General features: G+C 43.6%; 1 protein-coding gene and 1 long non-coding RNA gene across 2 annotated transcripts in view; one reads left to right on the top strand and one right to left on the bottom strand.

Moving 5' to 3' along the window:
• Nucleotides 1-20591, bottom strand: part of LOC142829558 (uncharacterized) — an 82254-nt gene extending 61663 nt beyond the window's left edge. Inside the window, exons 1-2 of the long non-coding RNA XR_012904062.1 lie at nucleotides 13674-20591; nucleotides 12673-12784 (exon numbers count right to left, since the gene is read on the bottom strand). This is a non-coding gene — a long non-coding RNA (uncharacterized LOC142829558). The remainder of the gene's footprint in view (nucleotides 1-12672; nucleotides 12785-13673) is intronic.
• Nucleotides 2001-18345, top strand: GIMD1 (GIMAP family P-loop NTPase domain containing 1). Its single transcript, XM_006119307.4, has 3 exons — nucleotides 2001-2097; nucleotides 3518-3945; nucleotides 18085-18345. The coding sequence occupies exons 2-3, from the start codon at nucleotides 3541-3543 to the stop codon at nucleotides 18343-18345; spliced, it is 666 nt and encodes a 221-aa protein (XP_006119369.2). The 5' UTR covers nucleotides 2001-2097; nucleotides 3518-3540.
• Nucleotides 20592-20979: the final 388 nt, after the last annotated feature.

Genomic DNA, 20979 nt, shown 5'->3' with positions numbered 1-20979 from the left:
GAAAAGGGTAACAAAAATGATTAGGAGCTTGGAACGGGTCTCGTAGGAAGCGAGATTGGAACTTCACAGCTTAGAAAAGAGAAGACTAAGGGGGAATATGATAGAGGTCTACAGATCATGACTGGTGTGAAAAAGTGAATAAGGAAAAAAAATGTGCTTGTTCCCATAAAAACTAGGGGTCACTAAATGAAATTAATAGGCAGCCGGTTTAAAACAAACAAAAGAAGCTTTTCTTCACAGAGTGCACGGTCAGCCTGTGGAACTCCTTGCCAGAGTAGGTTGTGAAGACCAGGACTTTATCTTCAATAAAGAACTAGATAAATTCATTGAGGTTAGGTCCATCAATGGCTATTAGCCAGGATGAGTAGGAATGGTGTCCCTAGCCTCTCCCAGAGGCTGGGAATGGGTGATGAGAGAGGGATTGCTTGATGATTCTGTTCATTCCCTCTGGAGCCTCTGGCATTGGCTACTGTTGGCAGACAGGCTACTGGGCTAGATGGACCTCTGGTCTGACCCAGTATGGATGTTCTTATGTTAATTCGTGTCAGCAGTCCAATATGAATGCCAGCAGCAACCTTGAATTGTTTCTTTCCAGAACACACAGCAGGACTGATCCCCAGGTGTCTTCAGATTCACAGCTCATGAAGTGCTGCAGGATAAATTGCATTGTGCCATAATGCTCATCAAAAGAGCGAGAACAATGCAAGATCCATGCTTTTATAGAGGGAGACTGAGGATGCACAGTTCACAAGCATAGTTGAAAAGTGGTGAGAAAGATAATAGGAAGCCCCTGAAATGATGCGACAAATAAAACTGCATCTTTGGATGCTGAGAGAAGGGAGAAAGGACACACAAGTCTGTTATACCCATCCTGGAGGTAATGAGCTGCACCTGCCCCAACGAGTCAGCTGAATGTCCCACCATTATACAGGGCACTAACACCTGCTAATTGGACCAGCAAGCAAAATAGCCTCGAAATTTGCATGATATTGGCTCAGATGGCCACTACTATATGAGCTGCAGCCAACAAATACAAAGGATGTTAGGTACAGAAGTGGTCTGAGTGTGCAGATCAGATATCCATTATTACAGTTAGACTGGGGCTGAGGCAAAATGAAGGCTAGAGGTTGATTTTTAATTCTGTAGTCTCATGATCTGAGCTTAGTGGAGACTAAACAAATGTTTCACTTCTAGCTATGGCCCCTCAACAGCAAGGATGGAGCATATTGGCAGGGCAAAGAGGCTTGGTCTCATATTTCCTATACTGTGACTACTCAGTCTAAATGGGAGGTTTTAAGTTCAGCTCCTCAGACACATTTTGGGAATTTAAGTCCCATTGATTTTAGTGAGTGAGGTGGCTAAATATCTTAAAATGAGGTGGGCCTTAGTCTTGAGGGCTGTGAAACCATCTCAGCTTATTTTTATAGATTAATTTAGATTTATTTTAAATCGTGCTGTCAAGTATTGGTAGGTTCTGCAAAATGGAAGTTCGTCTATAGAGGTTAGAGAGTTTGTGTGCTTGTCTGTCTGTGAGTCTATCAATCCCAGTCCATGTGTTCACGAACTCCTCCTCAGCACGCTGCCATTGTCACCCCCAGACCTCCTGTCCCTCTGCCCTAGATGCCCCACATCCTCAGGCCCAAGTCCTCATTCCTGAAAACCTTGACCCCTACATGGAGAGACCCAAGCAACATTGAGTACACCGGCTAATAAAAATATATTTGTTTTGTGTACACACATTTTATTACGCACCGTTTAAAAATATAACCAAGTGAAATTCTCTCCAAAGCCCTCCTCGCTGCTCCCCAAACAATTTTTACTAAAGCTTGGACCAGAACTAAGATAATGTTTATGAAAGTCATTTTCAAATCAGAACTCAGAACTGCAGGTGACTAAAAGGAAGGTAATAGCTGATGCTGATTATTGGACAGTCTTAGCTATAAATGAGGATCTCTGTAATAGATTAACCAGAGCAAAATGTACGTATCAGTCTCCGTGTGGTACACTGCCATTGTCAGTTTCAAAGTTCACGGTGAAAAACAGCACCCGGACAGTCTCAATGAAGTCTTGGGAGAGGAAGACTTAAGGGAAAAGGAGGTAAGTGACACACTGAAATGATCAAGTTATGAATTTAAGAACTTGTGAATGGAGGGAGGGGAAAAAAAAATCGGCCATAAAAGGCAATACTTAATACGGTACAGAAATGTGACTATACAGCTATCTTGTGTGATTTTCCTCTCCTGTTCTTTGTCCCTGGGCTTGATTTTCAAGCTTGACTACGTATAGTTCCCTTTGACATCGGTGGGTGCTGGGAATGCTTGGTACTTCTGAAAAACAATCAGCCCATGGTCTCAAACAGTCCCAGCGAATAGGCACAGCAGTTGGTGTTTTTTTTTTTTTTTTAAACACTTTCCTAAACAGATTTAGCTACTCTGAAGGGGGGTGGAGGTGGGGTTGGAAGAGAATCACTGGGATTGCTAATTCAATGTTCTCTGTAATTATTAATGTAGTGCCTATTTTCTTACATTTTTCTAAAAAGTTAATTCAACAGTTACTCCCCCTTCCTAGGAAGTTCAATAAATTTCCATACTTGAATAGTCAGAGGATGAATTCATCCTTCATGAGGATGAAGAATTCATTAAGCACTAGATCTTACATGTGATGATAGTGTCTCTTGTAACATGAGGGCTAGTTAAAAATAGCCTCTTGAACTGGTCTCTCAGAGCCTAAATAATAAATACACAATGTTGGGTGACTGTCTAAAGATACTTATTGAGTAAGAATCCTAGGATTATGCACACTAAATTACAGTCCTTTTTAAACAATGCTCCTGAAGTTTCTAGTGTCACTGGTCTAGATAAGCAAACATTTTATTCCCAGATACAGGCACTGTCTCCAACATGTCCCTTAATTATTTTTTAACTATAAAATGTATTTAAAGTCCTTTTGAGACAATTAATGCATAGAATCTGCATTCAGGTATTAAAGACTTAAGATATTGATTTAATGTAATGTGGTAGGCACTATAAAGAGGAGCTCCTCCAGCTTTAACTTAAAAAAAAAAGTCATTCCTCTTCTCCATCCTCTGGTTTCTCTCCCTTCATTGGCTCCATCACCTTCTATTCTGTGGTCTCCTGTTATTCCCCCTCTCCTTAGCTGGACTGTTTTCCCTACATTGGTCAGGTGTGCTCCATCTCTCAGCTCACTCCTGGTTCTTCTTCTTGACTCTAAATTCTCTTGATATGGGGATCTGCTGATGTGGACAACTGAGAAGCACCTCAATCAAGGCTCTTTAATTGCGGATACCATGGGTGGCCAGAGAATACGGTGGAATGCTCTTTCAGGCCAACCAGAGGTACTTCTCTGGTTGGCACTTTATTCCCCATGCTGCTCAAGTGCTTCAGACAGAGCAAGACCAGGTGCCTCAAGGGGCTGTTCTTATGGTTGAATGGTTATTTCTGAATGTTGCTTAGACATCACTCAACTAAACAGCTATTAACAGCGTTTGTTTCTATAGTTGCTGAAACAGGCGTGTGGACCATGGCAGATACAATGTCTGACACCGATGAGATCATCATCAATCTTCTTTTGGTTGGCAGGACCCAGAGTGGCAAAAGTGCTGCTGGGAACAATCTTCTGGGCAGCTTTGACTTTGACAGCCATCTGTCCCCAAGCTCTGTAACCACATGCTGCAACCTTGGCCGCAGCTGCCGCCTCTCAGGCTTCACACGCCGAAAAGGCCATGAGCTAGCCCTGCGAGTTCGTGTGCTGGACACTCCGGGGTATCCTCACAGCAGCCTGAGCAAAGAAGAGGTGCGGCAAGCAGTGAAGGGAGCTCTGGTGCAGCACTTTGGAGACAAGGGCCTTCACCTAATACTCTGGGTCCTAAGAGCTGACTTGCCTTTTTATGAGGAAGAAAATCACCGCACAATTCAGCTAATCCAGGTAAACACTTCTGTGCATACTAGCACTCTGTTTTCAGAATTAGGAGCCCTCAAGCTGAGGCGTAGCAAGGGTGTTATGCGCCTGGAGGCAAAAGCAAAATTTGCCCCCCACCCCCAGAACCTGGTGCATAGCTAAGCCTGACAGGGGTGGGGAGCTTGTACCGCATCTTCCCCCACCCCCTCCAGTTTGGGGAAGGCACTATCCCACTGTTGAAGAGGGAGGAAGGTCAGGCTGGGGGTGCAGAGGCAGGGAGGCGGCTTCAGCAGGCAGTGGTGGATGGAGGAGGAGCAGGCGACCAGAGGTCTGATAGGGGGAGCAGAAGGGCAATTACCCCCCCTACATCAGAGAATGTAAGATTAATTTACCTGTTAAAATAACTCAGAAAAAAACTGTTTAAATAAAACACAACACAAGAATCGCCCTCGCTTTCTTGAAGTAATAAGTAGCCTAAAGCTGAGGATAGAGAGCCTCGCTTGCAGAGTGTCTGCCAGGAGGACTTTTTCCTTCAGGCTGCTGTGAGATTCTATCCTTAAGTAAAAGAGAGAGGTCTCTCCGAGCTGCTCTTCCAAATTTCTCACAAGCCATAGATATCAAGATTCAAGGCCAACCTTACCCTTGGCAGACTGCCTTGCCAGGTATTCACAATCACAACGTCCAAACACGTATAAGACTTTTAGTTGAGAAAGCCATGTTAATCCCAAGTCTCTGCTATGACTGAGAGATGTGGGTGACCTATAGAAAACACCAGCATTTTCTTTGGAAAAGCCACAACAAAACGTGGGAGGATTGATCACCTCAGTAATGCCAACTCCTTTAGAATTGAGGCTCTGATCATCCAGCACCAACTGAGGTAGAGCATGTACTGTGTGCACATGTCTGATATTTTACCAAAACTGTTACCTGCCCAACTTGTCAAAAGAGAAGGGAAACAGGAAGGCCAAAAGGAATAGTTTAGAGTAGTGTTTCTCAACCTTTTGTTATAAAGTATCCCTTTTAAAAAAGTTATAAGTACCCCCAGTACCTACAGTTTTCAGACACACACAATTTTTTCTACAATTGCAACATGAAGTTGTTTAAACAACTTAATCATATCCCCATCTCTCCTTACAAGGTACATTGCCCATGGAGGCTGGGCTATTTTATACATAAAGGTACTGAGAAATGTATGTGTGTATATTATGTAAATAATACCAAATAATAACTGCCAAATGAGACTACTTCCCAACCTGCTTAGAAAGGGCCTAATTTAAAATTTTAATTTTAATTTTAATCTAGGATTGAGCCCAAAACAATCTGTTGATATGACCCAAAAAGATCCAGATAACATTTAGTCACCCTTCAAACATATAAGAGACCAATCAGGAAAAGCCCCACTGCCTGGTCTTCGAAGAAAATGATCTTTGAAGAATATTGGAGAGAGACTGAATTTATTTTTTCTGACAGCAGCACTTTCTGTCACTGAATGTGGGGTCTTCAGCACAGGTTTCACTTGATGTGTCAGAACAACACAGAAATGCTGTGTCATAGCTAGCTCCATTCAGGTCAAAGCAACGTGCACCCCAAAGACAGAAGAACAAATCCCTTGAAGCTGGCAGACAAAACATCTTACCTCTTCACAGAGCTCACAAAGGGTTTTGTTCACCCAGAGACTAAAGTCATGACAACTGTCTCTGGAGAGAGACAAAACGTCTTGCCTCTCGGTGGACATACCAAATGTTTTTATGTGGCATCTTACCATGCTGTTTAAATCGACTGCTTGGATGAGGAAGACTTACAAAGAGTCTGTCCATCATCCACACTGGAGCAACATGGCGATTTACCACTGTGGTAACAGACCTGATCGCTCTGTGGGCTCTTGTGGAGCAGCACAGAGCCTGCAGCAGTCTCTTGGTGGGAGAGGCCAGGGGTGCCTCTATTCCAGTGGTTCTCAAGCTTTTTGGCCCATGGACCACATGACTCAGTGTAAACCTTTCTGCAGACGGCCAGTTGCTAATGGACACCCACCTTTAATTACACAATTATGCCCAAGCCATTTTCCTCGTGCTGCAGCTGGGGAGAACTGTTTAATTGAAATTAAACCAATTAAATGTTAACTCTCTCATGTTAGTTTATCAAACTTCATTTTAAATAAAGTAGAATATTAATTTGTCCAATACAAAAGGTTTCAATGTTTTCTTTACTTATGGCAGGGGTAAGCAACCTTTTTTGGATCAGGGGCCACAGATTCACAGAAAAAAGTCAGATGGGAACCACACAAGTGAGAAACAAAAACACTCCTTCCAAAACCCCAACCCTCACTTAGGTGGCCCCCACCAAGACCCCTCACTCCTCTGGCAGTCCAGCCCCAAGGGGTGAGGAGAAGCAACAGGGAGAACTGAGAGTCAGGGCTTTCCAGAGGCTAGATTTGCTTTTCTGATTATTTTATGGACCCCTTAGGTTCTAAAGTGGGGACAAAAATAAGGAGTTCAGTGTGTGTGAGAGAGCTGCCAAATGAGCAGGATAGGGATGGGGTGTAGGATCTGGGAGGGAGGTGAGGGGCAGAAAGGGGCAAGATCTGGGTGGTAGGTAGGGTGCAGAAGAAGGCTGGATGTAGGGTGTCTGGCCAGGGGGAGTGAGCAGGAGTAGACTGGAGTAGGGTATCTGGATAGGAGGGAGGGTGCAAGGAGGGAGACTTGGGTAGGAGTTGGACCTTCCTGATCTGGCACCAACTGGACCTGACTGGTCCCAGATGAGGGATTTTTTGGACCAGCGGAAGTCATTTTAGGGCTCCTGGTTCCTCCACTCCCAACTAGGCTTCTTTGCACTTTCCTCCCCTGCAACCCAACTGAGCTGCCCACTCCCACTGGTTCCCTGCACCGCTCCCAAAACCACCCCCCACAATCCAAGGGAGCACAGCACCATTTCCCTGCAGCACCAGTTCCCTGCATCCCCTCACAGCCCAGATGAGCTGCCCTCCTGTTCCTATGCCTTCCCCCATCTACCTCAGCCTAGTTGAGCCCCCCACTGGTTGGTTCCCTGCATGCCTCCCCAGAGCACAGCTGAGCCCCGTTTCCCTGCACCTCTCCCCACCCCCAAGTCCCACAGAACTGCTGAGCCCAGCTCTTATTTCCTGACCCTCCCTCCAAGTCTAGCCTGGCAACTTCCTCCTCCTGCAGCCAAACTGAGCTCTGAGCTCCACATCTCCCTCTCCCCCCCCCTCAGCCCAGAACCCGGCACCTCTTCACTCTCGCAGCCCAGCTGAGCTCCGTTTCCCTGAACCTTCCACCAAACCGCACAGACATGCTGAGCCCAGCACTGATTCCCTGTCCCTCCCCCTTGAGTCCAGCACCAGGTTCTCAGCACCTCCCTCCTCCTGCAGCCCAGGTGAGCCCAGTGCCCCGCACCTCCCCCCGCAGCCCAGCGCCCTCCAGAGGCGTAACAAGGGGGGAATCAACTGCCCCCCCCCCCGCCCTGCTGCCCCCTCACTACACCTCTGCCCTCAAGTGGTTATCAGCTGAAGTAGAAAGGAAACAGGTAACCACAATGTATACCCCCTTCTTTCCCACAGCCCAAACTTGTTCTAGCTAGAACTCAGGGGGCATTTTTGTGCTGCAGACAAGCTTCTCATGTTAAATTTGATACACAAAACTGGTGGCCAAATATTATTCACTGTTGCCAATTATAGGAGGGCTTAGCCGAAAGGGGCCTGTGTGTCTGGTTTACCCATTAAGAATGTATTCCTTGCTTCCCCCATAACAGGATTTACATTTATTGCCTTTTGAGGTTTATTATCAAGGACCCAGATGTGTTCAGTAGAAATGTCAGCTTAATCATCTGCTGTTAGAAGCTGAACAACTGCATGCAAAGAAATGCAGGATGAAATAAGGTGTTTTGAATAAAGGTGTTTTAAATTGTGGAAAGCCCAGAGAAACTTCAAAAATTAATACTTTCTACCAGAACCTTCTCTATTCCCCCTCAAAATAATACACATTCCAAGAATATAATAATTAGTAGCTAAAATGAGAGGAATATTTAATCAAAGACATTAGTATTATAGTACAGCAGTAGAACCTCAGAGTTACAGGCTGACCTCTCAACCACACATCGCATTTGGAACCAAAAGTATGCAATCAAGCAGCAAAACACACAAATACAGTACAGTACTATGTTAAAGAAACTTCTAAAAATAATAAAGGGAACAATGTTCAACCTGCATTCTCATCATCTGCACCAATCAGAGTATCAGGAGCAGGTTTTCACAGCACTATTGTGGATTTGGGACTGGGCTTGACAGTCTGTGCCACATACTTCACATTTCAAGACTCCCCATTTTTTTTTTTGTTTAATTAAAAAGTACAAGGCAGCACAGTGACACTGTCAAAAAAAAAATTCCACACAAGAGAATCTTGGCAGATTTAGGGCAAGAATCCAAAACACTTGGTTCTCAATTCATGCTTATTCCAAATCTAATTTAATTTAAAATAGACCACAATAGTTTCACAATAGAAAACTGTTAGACAGTAACCATATATTTGCTTTGACTACAATAATTTCTGCTCAGGCAAGACTAACTGGTATTTATTTTTAATGGAATGCTGCTAAAAGCTAAATTCTTTTCAGTTCCTAACAGACAACTGAAAGTTATTTTCCCCTAGAAATCTGGTACAACAACATAGTTTTGTGGGTGTTTTGGACGATGCTGAAATCGGGTGGTGGGTTATGGAAAAAAGAAATTCCTTTCCCTTGAACTGTCCAATGGACATTTCTAACATTTCTCATATGAATGCGCTTCTTTGAAAGTGGGTCAGTAGGGGGAACACTGGTTATCATTTCATAGTGTCTATACTAAAACCTATAGGAATTAACTTTCTAAAGAAACATGATATTATTCTGACCTAGAAGAGAAAAATCAAGCTCCCATTAGCAGGTGCTTTTGGGATAAAACCCAGTGTCAAGGAAAAGGAGAAATGAATCAGAATTCTTTGCACCAGCCTTTCCATATGCTATTGGCTGACTAACTCTGTTGGAAAGGAGATTAAAGATATCAGCAGATAAGCAAATGGGGAGACGATCCTGTTTTCCCTCCCTCTACTTGCCCCCTGGAATTGAAACCTACTACTTCTGTTTCATGTTTCTTTTATAATTACGGTTCACAGTTGACATAATGGTTAGCTATTTTTTTCTAAAAGCCCAGATGTTATGATATCATCAAACAGGGCAGGATAGCTAGCTGTATTTTGGAAAAAGTGTATATATTCTGAATAATGTTTATATTTTAACTTTCCCAGAAGGACACTAGTACCATGAAAACCTTTTAGCAATCAGAAACAATTTCACAGCAATCCCTCTCCATATTAGGGGGCTGCATAATGATAAGCCACCCAGAATATAAAAGTGAGTAGTCCTGTAGCACCTTAGAGACTAACAAAAATATATAGGATCATGAGCTTTTGTGGGTAAAACCCACTTCATTAGTGGATTTTACCCGCAAAAGCTCATGAGCCTATATATTTTTGTTAGTCTCCAAGGTGTCACAGGATTCCTCGCTGTTCTTAAAGTTACAGACTAACCCCTCAGACTTTCCACCTTTTCTGAATTTTCAATTTATGGGTGTGGTCTAGGGACTTGAGCACAAGGCTATGGGCCAGAAATTCTCAAGTATTAACTTATACGCTCTCTTGCTTGACCCTGAGCCAACTACTTAACTGCCAAATTTAACAGGCAGCAGCTTTAAAAACCAAACATAAGGAAGCACTTCACACAATTCACAGTTGACCTGTGGAGCTCGTTGCCAGAGGATGTTGTGAAAACTGGAAACACAAAGTTGGTTCAGACAAGAATAAAGATAAGCTAATGGAGGACAGATCCATCAATTGCTATTACCAAGATGGACAATTCTGCAACCTATTGCTTGGAGTGTTCCTAAACTTTCAACTGCCAAAAGCTGGACTAGATGACAAGGGATGGACCATTCAGTAATAGCCCTATTCTGTTCATTCTCTCCAGCACGTGGCACCAGTCACTGTTGAAAGATAGGATACTGTAAGATAGGATACTAAATGGGTCCGTGGACTTATAGTAGGTCAGGACAGCAATGTAGTAAACACAGGATTCACTGGTGTGGTTTCCTGCTCCATCAGTGATGATAAATATTCAAGTGCATGCATTTTCATATGCTCCCTCAGTATATCAGGCCAGACAGCTAGCATAATAGACTTCAAGAGAGACTCCAAAGACCACAGACTCAAATATGAAGGCACCTGAGTCGGATTTATTGTTGACCGAAGTACATTTAATAGTGGTTGCTAGTCAGACAGCCCCAAGCCTCTATTCGTTTGTACCCATATCACTATCAACATACTAGGACTTTTTGTCTACACCCAGGGTGGGCAAAAGGGCCTGAGCGGGCTGGGTCTGGCTTGCCAAGAGAGTTGATCCACCCTGCAGAGACTCTGCGCTTCACCCCAGGCTGGGCGGGAGGAGACTTTGCATGCTCCCCTCCCTACCCTCAGGCCAGTCTGGGCATGAGGAAAGCATGCAAAGTCTTCCTTCCACCCTGACTCCGCCCTGCAAAGAGTGCATGGTGCTTAGAAGCACCGCACACTCCTGGCAGGGTGGGAGGAATTTCACATGCTGCCGCTGCCCCCAAGTCGTGATTGGCGGGAGGGAAACATGCACGACACCTCCTTCCACCCTGCAAGTGGTGCAGTGATAAGCACCGCATGCTCCTTGCAGGACAGGGGTAGGGTGGGAGGAGACTTTGTGCGCTCTTCTCTATCCTTGGCCAATTGGGTGAGGAGAGTGGAGGGGTAGAAAAGAGCACATGAAGACTCCTCCTGCCCTGCAAGGGGCTCAGCTCTTAATCCGTCATCCGCCAGCACTGCTCAGCAAGAGACTGAATCTAAGCACAGCGATCCCTTGCAGGGCTGAGGAAGGGAATGAGACTTCACGTGCTCCCCTCCCCAGGTCGTGATTGACCTGGGGGCAGCACGTGAAGTCTCCTCCCACCGCCAGGGGCACAGAACAGCTGGCAGGTTTCTTGGGGCGGAGGGGGGGCGCGGAGGGCGGGGAAGGAAGACTTCATACGCTCCTCCACCCTCAGACCAATCAGAGTCTGTAGGCAGGGAAGTACGCAAGTGTCCTGGCCTCTTCCTTTCTGCCTGAGGCCCTGCCCCTTCTGGGGTGGCCCAGGGCCACTTAAAACATTTCTTAAGTGGCCCCAGGTAAAAAGCGATTGCCCAGCCCTAGTCTACACAGAGGCAGCATGTAATAGAGGCCAAAGGAAGCTAAGCCTCCCCACTAGGATTGCCAGGTGGCCGGTTTTGAACCGAACAGTCCAGTATTTGAGCTGTTTGGGAAGAATTATGAAAATAGAAATGTCCACTGCTGTCTAAATAAGATGTAATATAGATTGTGATGTTATATCAAGTGCGTTGGGTATTTTTGTTGAAGCCATCTAGCAACCCTACTCCCCACCCCTTGTGCTGTGCGGAAATGGAGGATGGAGCAGTGGCAGATTCAGGCTCCTCCCCTGAAAAGTCTCCCCCTTCCACAGCTGCAGGGCTAGAGGAGCTCTCCCCACTGCTCTGGGGCTGCAGCAGGGAAGGGAAGGAGTGAATGGAGGGAGGCTCTCAGGGAGAAAAGGCAGAGGTGCAGAAGGGCAGTATGGCTGTGAGGGAAAGGAGGAGGCTCCAGGCTCAGCACCCTCCAGTCAAGGTCCTGCTGCAGTTCCAGCTGTGGTTGAGCTCTCAGCTCCCCCTCCACGCCCCCAGCCAAGCTCTCAATCCCCTCCCCCACGCCGCTGCCAGGACCACAAAAAAGGAGAGTAAGGAAGTGCGAGCCTAACCGGAGCAGGGCAATCGTCAGAACCAGTCCACCCATAGGAGGATTCGGGAGGCCTGGCGTGGCAGCAGGGATTTCCCTCACTCACTGTAGTGGCAGGATCCAGAGTGGCCTGGTAGCCTGTTCCACTCCACCACCCTCTCCTGGCTGGCTGCACTCTGTTTCATTGCGGCAAGGAGAAGTCGAGTGCCTTGGTCCTAAGGTGCTCCACCTCCCACTGCCAAGGAGAAACAGGCTACAGCTGCTTTGGACAGGGCAGTGCCGTGCCATGCCTCCAGCTCCTGCCACTTTCTTGGGGGGAAGAGGGGGTAGATGAGAGAGAATCATGACCCCTGCCACTGTCCTGCACCAGGCCCTGTAATGCCCCAGCTTGTGTTGCACATGAAGGAGGGACAAAGGGGCAGAGCATGGACAAAGCAGAGGTAGGGCTTGAGGAAGGGGTGGAGCAGGCTGGGGCAAGGTGGGGCCAGGAGCTGCAGCAGTGGGGTTTGCCCTGGGTCTCTCGCCTGGGATACAGGTAGGGGGTTGCCCCAGACCCTACACCCCCTAGGGAAAGCCCTGGTTGTAGTACAAGGGGTTGAATGGGGGAGGGGTGCCAGGCTCAGCACTCCTGCCATGGCAAAAGGGCAGAATCACCAAGTTTCAAATTGCACAAACTTGAGAGTGCTCCCCCTTCCCCATTTATCAGTTGCTCTCCCTCACTTCAACCAGGCACAGGGTTGGGCCAGAAATGAGGGGCTCAGGCTGTGGAATTAAGCTACAGGCTGGAGGAGGGAGCTGGGATCCAGCAGGGTGTGAGGGCTCTTGCAGGGGGGTGTAAACTCTAGAGCAGGGCCAGCGTGGGGTGCAGGAGACTAAGCTGGAGCCAAGAGGCTCAGGATACAGTTTGAGCATAGGGGCGCTTACCTCAGGCAGCTTCCGGAAGCAACCAGCATATCCCATCCCTGGGCTCAGGAGCAGCTAGGCAGCTCTGCATACTGCTCCTTCCTGCAGGTACTGTCCACACCGTTCCCATTGGCTAGGGGAGCAGAGTCAGCAGTTGGGTCAGGGAACAGGGGTAGCGCACAGAAATCCCTTAACACCCCTACACCTAGAAGCTGAACATACTGGTTGCTTTCAGAAGCTGTGCAGAGCCACGGCAGGTTTGGAGCCTGCCTTAGCCCCACTGACAGGACTTAGGCCTATTAAAGTCTCCTAGATTGCCTTTAATAGTCACCAGGACATTGAAGCCAAGTCCTAAAGACTGCTAGCCAAGTCGGAGGGTCAGCAACCCTAACAGAGTTGTACTTCAGTCTCACCCAATCCTTTCAGGCCCATGGCAGACTGAGAGCAAGTCAGAGAAAAACCTTCACTAGAAGGAGCTGGCAAGGGGCTAACCTCCCCCAAGGGAAAGTCCAGCCACCACCTATATATTTATTTCATTTAGACATTATTTCCCCTTTCTATAATAAAAGCCATATGATTGATTACTAGTGCAGGAGAGACACATACATGGTACCATAACGACAGTTGCAATGATTGAAATATAAATGCCTACTGCTTTATTCATATCAGCAATGTGCACAAGGCAATCAATGAGCCCTTGAACTCTGCAATATAGTAGAAGAAAGTTCTCTCCCTCATTTCCCCAGTACTTTAGCCAACAGTAGATGCACATTTGCTTACTCCATAGCAATAAAGCACTTCCTTTAGCTGTTGTTATAGCACCGAGCAATTATTGACAATTTCACATTTGTTTTGCACCAATAAATTGATTTGTTTAAAAACAGATTTCAAATAAAAGAGTACTAGAACATCAAAGCTTCTTTCTCTGGGACAGGGTGCTTCTGGCTGCAGGTACTCCGTTTCCCATACTGCCTAGCCCATTTGCATAGTTCCTTTTTCATAATACACAGTTTACCTCATACCTTTAATCCTCAAATTCCAAGCACTAAATATCAAAACACAGTCGTATACCAGAAGCTTTTAAGGCAGCTTTCTTTACCACATCTAGCTCTCCATCGCTTAGTGTTCCAAACCTGTCTTTTCCCCTCATTCTCATTAGCCCAACCATTACCCCCAGCTGCTAACAATTCCCACCATTATTGGCTATTCCAATTAAGCTCATGATCTTCTCTGTTATGCAATTACCTGACCTGGAGGCTAGATCACACGTGCCTTTCTCTGTTGTGTGTTTGTGTGTGCCCCTCACCACAGTATGGATACCATTTAGATTAGTGACGCCCAAACTTCTCACATCTGTTTCCCACCTTGCTGGAAACACTGCTCTGCAGCGGTGAGTGCATATAGGGTAAGGGAGCCCTGCAGTAGCGGGCAGGTCCAGGGCTGGAAACAGAGCCGCGGAAGGGGATTGAGCTTGCGAATGAAGCTGAGGCCAAGGCGGAGCTGGCAGCCTAGATTGCAGCAGAACTGGGGGCAGAACCAGCCTGAGTGGCGCTCCCTTCCCTTCTCAGGGGCTGGCCTACGCCCAGCCCCCCACAGGGACTTCTGTTTTACATTGGAATACCTTGAAGCTGTCTAGACTGACAGTAGTTATCTAATAATTGCTCAGTCACCTACATAAAAAACTAGATCTCAGTTAAAGTTGCCAGGAGATAGGTAAGCAAATCCAGGTTAACATCAAGCTCTGGTTCAAGATGTAAAACAACAGTATTTTCCAATTTTTTTCCCATTTGAAAACCCCCCAAAACATTTCAAGATACAGCTGAATTCTGTTCAATCACCTTTCCGTTTCTTTTGCAGATCCCTTAGACATAGTTCTAGAAACAGGAAAACCACTGGAACAGAGGCTCTCTGGTCCATATTTTTCCCCAGTTCCTCCCACTTTTTAGTTTTTGTTGTTGCTGCAGTCTCCCGTTTTTAGTTATGTTGATTATCTACCACGTGGCTTAGAAGAAACAACTGAGTGTGAAGGTTTATAGTCTACAACATAGTTTCATATCTGGGAATTGTAGAGACTGACCTGTAGACTATCTTCATATTCCAAAGTGCACATTTACTTAATACAGTATTAAAATCCATTAATTTTTCATTCACATTACCTATTTTCTGCATTCATAAAATACCACTCAAAGTGAACAGTCCAACTTTATTGAAAAGGCATCAGCTTTAAAAAGCGGTAGCTTGCTGGCACTAACAAGTATTTCATGCTGACCTAAGATTTTAGACCGTCCCTTCTTTTCCCTCCCTACTCAGACATGAAATACTGCCCAGGAAAATTAGATTGGCATAGCATGATCCCCAGGAGACTTCAATAGTCTTTTGTTCTTCTCCTTTCTGGAAACTCTTTGCAATACGTTTTATTTTGCAAGATGAGTTTGGCAACTCCTGTAAATTTAACAAACAACAAGAGGTCTGGTAGCACTTTATAGACTAACAAAACATGTAAATGGTATCGTGAGCTTTTATGGGCACAGCCCATTTCTTCAGATGGCTAAAGAATTGGGCTATGCCCACGAAAGCTCATACCAACATGTTTTGTTAGTCTATAAAGTGCTACCAGTCCTTTTGTTGTATTTTAAGTTTATCCTGTACAGACTAACTCAGCTACCCCCTGAAGATTCTGAACTTTTGTAAATGTTATGGATATGAAGGAAAAGCTTTAATCAAAGATAAAGCTTCTGCAATATGATCTGAAGATGATCAGAGGCTGGATTATCTCCATTGCTCCTGAATGCTCTTTCCACAGGCAGACAGATTTCCATGACCAAGCATTCCTTATCAACTCTTCTGTGTCTTGTTCTGAGTTCTGATGGATTTTGTTCCAGAAGAACACTGTAAATTTGATTCTCGTAAGTGCTGGTCTCCCCATAGATGTGATACCTGAGATTGTTAATTATACATAAATGAAGCATATTTAACAATCATGGGACCTTTATATTTTCTTACGACATTATGGATTAAGAATTCAGGCTTCGCTGAGTTTTTGAAGCAAAATCAACTAATTGACCAAATTACTGTAGGACTTCAGTCCAATTTAAAACTGGTAATGGAGTATTTATACAATATTGGAAAACTTGATTCAATTTGGTTGATATAATTTATAAATTCCCCCTATTGTTTCAATTTAACATTCTTCACTTTGTACCACTATATTGTACATTGCTGCTGTGTGAAGTTAAACCACTGATCCATAATCACATCACCTTGAGAAGTGGCTGCATTTCAGTGGAGAGCAAAGACATTTTTCTATATCAACTGTGCACAACACCAAGTTCCTCTAAGATGAAAGGCACCAAACCAAGACCCAGAGTGACAATTCTCAACCACATCAATTCAAATTACTTTTCTGTGAAAATGTACATACCAAATCCCATTTAGGAATAGGCTGGGTTCTCAAACATAACTTCAAGGAATGGAATTGCATGACAGGGATGTTAAATTGTGTTTAAGCAGCTAATCAAGTGGTGGAAGGAATTTCCATTACTACTCAATTAGTCAATAAGGGTGGAAACTGCAGAGCTTCTGGCCCCAAAAGCTAAACCCACTATGGCTCTGCCTTTTAAATGGCGGCTCTCATATTTAAAAGGCAGAGGTGCGGGGGGAGACCAGACACAAGCTAGGAATTAGCTGATTCCTGGCTTGCACCCCATCCCCCTTCTGTGCCTCTGCCCTCCTGTGGAGACGGGTGCTGGGGGAAAACAGCTTTTAAGCCGGCTCCCCCCAGCACTGGCTCCTGCTCCCCTCTACCTCCCGCCTCTCTCTGTTAAGAGTAGCAAGGGCGAGGGGGGAGCAACTAGTCAAGTAGTGACTCAAATACCCAATAAGCAGATGCTTATCAGGTAGTCAACTATTCGACTAGACACTTACATCCCTATTGCCTCTAATTTCTAAAATAACCTCAACTATTATGTTACATGATAGTATTCTATTAGAACATTTAGATTTGGATTAAAAAAAAATAACCTGCATAATAGGTTGATCCTGTCTGGTCCGGCACACTCTGGTCCAGCAATGCATGTTCTGACTTGATTTTAGTTAGCCAGATGTCCACTTATCATGGGCATGCCTATGTTTTCCACAATCCCATAAAGTTTGTTTACAGCCGCAAGTCCTTGTTGTAATTTAGAAGACATTTAGGGATACATTAGAGCTAAGAGCCCAGTAAGCAGTGGAAGTGTTGGTAATGCGGCTTGACAATATTGACCACCTGTGGTTCAGACAAAAGAGGTTCTGCCTGTAGTCATACCTGTTTCATGGGCACAGACTATTTTTAAAATACTAAAAAAATTAGCACTCTCAAAATATAAGAAATTAAAGACCAGATTCTGTAAAGCATTGAACCTTAAAGCTTTACATTTAAGCTCTTAAAATAAAACTTTATGCCTGGGTTCTATGGAAAGATAATGGACTAGGATTCCTTATCTTCCCCCAATTTTGGCTATGCATCATAGTCTTATTTGCAAGAATATCTGTCTTCCAGATTTTATACAAAGCACCACTGTGATCAACAGGACTCTGCCATGCCAAAAGGATATGGCCTAACACATCCCAGTTACAGGCACTTTTCCTTAAACTACATTTTAGTATCAGGTGCTTTTGAAGTAAAAATGTGAATGAAAAATACATGCTACAAGCATAAACTTGCTACTGTATCATCCACTCTACATACTTAGTTGAAAGAATATTGTCAAGAGGTTTATTTACCACTAACTCTTGCAAGACATAAATCTGAACAGTATTTTCCTTGAGATATGGCCCATGTTGGCAACTCTTTTACTGCATAGGTACTAACAGATGCAGAGCAGAGGGGGGCATTTTCTTAGTAGCCCTATCAGGGAAACATGATTTTTTTTTTCTTTTCTCATCTATAATTATACTTTAAAAAAGAAAAAAAGACAGGAATGCTCTATTTACAAATATTAGAGTCCAACGTATAGTATTAACATTCTCTACTGTGTTTTAATATTGCTTTGTATCAGATTATGTTTTCACACAGTATGAATGTCTTACAATCAACTTTCATATCTTAGTAGGAAAAGATCACTGTTCCTATAGTTCAGTAGCTTTTTGTGGGACCACGAGATGAAGAGTTTGTTTGGTTTCTTTTGGATGGAGTGGAATGCAAATTCCATATAAGAACTTTATACAGTCCGCTTTACAGTCACTGAAAAGAAGACTCTTGACCACCTATTTTAATTATAAATTGTATTAACACTGTTGAAGATCAAGGAATTATAGCCATTTTCTTATCATACAAATTGCATAAAATGAGAACGCATGCTGTAAATTCTGTAAATTCACACACTGTCTATTTTGTGTGCAGGAGGAGATGGGAACAAGAAAAGATAACTATTTCAGATTTGTTTTTCATTACAGGAACTTCTGGGTCCCACGTGGAAAAACTTCACTGCAGTCCTATTTACGCATGCAGACAAAATAGAAGAGGCAGGATTGAATGGAGATGAATATTTTCGTGTTGCCTCAGATACACTGTTAAACTTTTTGAGCTCAATACAACAGAGATACATTTTTATAGACAACCAGGTAAACACACTTCAACAGGAAAGAAAAACAATTTTAAGAAAAATAATGGAATTTATAAGACAAAATAGTTACCAGGTACTTCTAGTTAAATAAATTGATGGTGACAAACATATACATTACCTCTCAGGTACTCATTTATTGACTATCTTTTCTCCTTTGGGGTAAAATGACATGCAGAGAAGAGAACATGTTGAAACTGAGATTTGCAATTCACTTATTTGACAGTTGAAACAATTTAGGCTACCAAATGAGCTACCATAATCATATATAGTTGCCTATCACCCTAGTATTTAAGAGCCATCATCACACCAGATCACAGATTCAGGCTGAATTCTGGACAGTGCCCCTATTACTGTATTATTCACAAACATAATACCAGAGGTCATCATATTTTATATTGTAGTTCATAAAGAGTAGGGCACTTGAGTAGAAAATAAGAATTTGTGTGTTCTAAACCATTGTAGTGTTACTATGCATTATTGAATAGCTATCATATTCTATTGGAAGTAGCTGCACTTCAGTGGTGAGTGAAGTGATTCTTCTTTTTTTGCGTTTATGTTTATAGACAGAAGTATACAGTTTGCAAAGACTTGTCAAACCTTACAAGGTTAACAGCCTCATATTCTAATCTGTTTTTCCCAATTTGCTTCACAATGAATCCTAATACAAACAGTTTCAGCTTTTTAAAGAACTTGAGTCCTCACTGGCTGAGTAGATTATAAAGCAGTTTAAATCACTCACATGTGCTGAAAATTATTTAGTGTATTTGGAAGAACTAATGATTGCTGCTAGTTCCCAAATGCATGCAAATTGTTATGGTAGGATATATATACAAAGCACATCTAAAAAATATGTCTTCATCTTTCCATTGTGCTTCTTAATTGTATATCATTGTAATTTTGTTGTTTTCTCAGTTTGCTGTATGACAAATCTGGGAAATTCAGAGATTTATTTTATTGTTTGTTGGTTAGACAATAAATGGACAGTAAATGAAACACTAAAACACTTGGAAGTATATTAAACAATGGATATTTTAAAAGGTTAGTTGTGGATCAATATAGTGCTGCTTTGTCAGCTCATGAAAATATAGGAATTATAACATCTATAATTTGATATTGACTGTACATCAATTGTGGCTACTTTTAACACGTGATGCAGTAAGAGAGTTTAAAAAAGTATAAAAATTAAATTAGATTCTATTTCAGTGAAGTACAGGGGGTCCCCATTATAAATCCAGGTTATGTTCCTAAATAATGCTACTTATAGCAAAACAGGAATTAATACCCATAAGGAATAATGTAATTATGCTTGAGATACAATCCCAGCACTTACAGTTCACACATGGGTATATACATATCATGTACGCATAACCCATACCTATAACCCCGTCCCTCCCCTTGAGCCAGGCACCCTCACCCTCTCCTCCACCAACCCCTCCTCCCCCAGCTCTAACCTAATGCCTGGGTCCTGGAGCCACAGCTTCTATTGCCGTGTGTTGCTCCCTCCAGGCGCTGGGGCATGTGCGCTAAGCAGCCTGCCATGAGCATGTGCTGGGGCGCTGTGCGCAGAGCAGCCTGGCCATGAGCATGTGCTGGGGCGCTGTGCGCAGAGCAGCCTGGCCATGAGCAGCATCAGGAGGAGCCGCATTTTAATTACACTCGCTCGGTCTACATTGCTGGCTTTTGGGTCCCTTGAAAAATGATTTAAGTGCGGATCTGTGTGACATATAATGATTTTAATTTTCTTAATTAATTGACGACGTATATGTGAAACAACAAATATCCAGGAAACTTATAAGGGGGCTCCCCTATATCTGGTTCTGTATATAATGTACCTCTGAAGAAATTTCATGTAGAAGTTAAAATGAATCCATTTTTGTTTCATGCATCAGTGTAATATTTAAACTGAACTAAACTAATTTTGTTGGCCAGTCTGTTCTTTAGTGATGATTTATGGATATGACCTATCTACACCCATTTCACTTAAACTGGCAGTCTCTGCTTAGGAGAAGCCCAAAACTATAGGGACAGAGGATTAGACATATCACAAGGGCAACAGAATTCCACTTACTCAACTAACTCTACACTACCTGAACACCTATCATTAGGGACCTTTCTCCAGAGGTCCCTGCTTCCTGAGTAACTCTGTGGGTCACAGTGATTCTTAACCTATTTATCATTGTGGGTTGAATCCCACACTACCTGTATGGCTCTGAGGATACAAAATGGGCTGCAGCGCAGTGTTGAATGGGTTGCAAGCAGACCATGGGCCATAGGTTGAGAACCACTGGTTTAGAGTGTAGAGCAGTGTTTCTCAACCAGTGGTACGTACTCGGGAGAAAACTGAACGTGTGTGTGAAGTTTTACAGTGCTTTATGTTTTTTGTACTTTTTACACCCAGAAATTTCACCACGTGCCTGGCTATGATTAAGTTGTTTAACCAAATGTGTTGCAGTGATAGAAACATTTTTATTTGTCTGAAAATTGTAGGTACTGGGGTACTTTTATCTATCTATATAAATAAAAAAGGGGTACTTTTTTTTAAAAAACTGAGAAACTCTGGTGTAGAGCATTTCTCCATCTTTTTCTAAGATAAGCTCAAATATCCTAAGGATTTATACCCCTTATTTCATTGAGAGAGGTGAAGCTTTTAGCCTTAATCAACCTAGTTTAATAACTATTCACACTATTTAGTCTAATCTGAAAAAAGAAAACAAGATGAATGAGT

Source organism: Pelodiscus sinensis, chromosome 5, assembly GCF_049634645.1.
Source record: "Pelodiscus sinensis isolate JC-2024 chromosome 5, ASM4963464v1, whole genome shotgun sequence".
In the NCBI taxonomy this organism is placed as follows: Eukaryota; Metazoa; Chordata; order Testudines; family Trionychidae; genus Pelodiscus; species Pelodiscus sinensis.
This window is presented reverse-complemented; position numbering and strand designations above follow the sequence as displayed.

Coding starts and splice junctions, on each gene's coding strand:
- GIMD1 (XM_006119307.4), top strand. CDS start 3,541: ATGGCAGATACAATGTCTGACACCGATGAGATCATCATCAATCTTCTT. Junction 3,946..18,084: donor GCACAATTCAGCTAATCCAG/GTAAACACTTCT, acceptor TTTTCATTACAG/GAACTTCTGGGTCCCACGTG.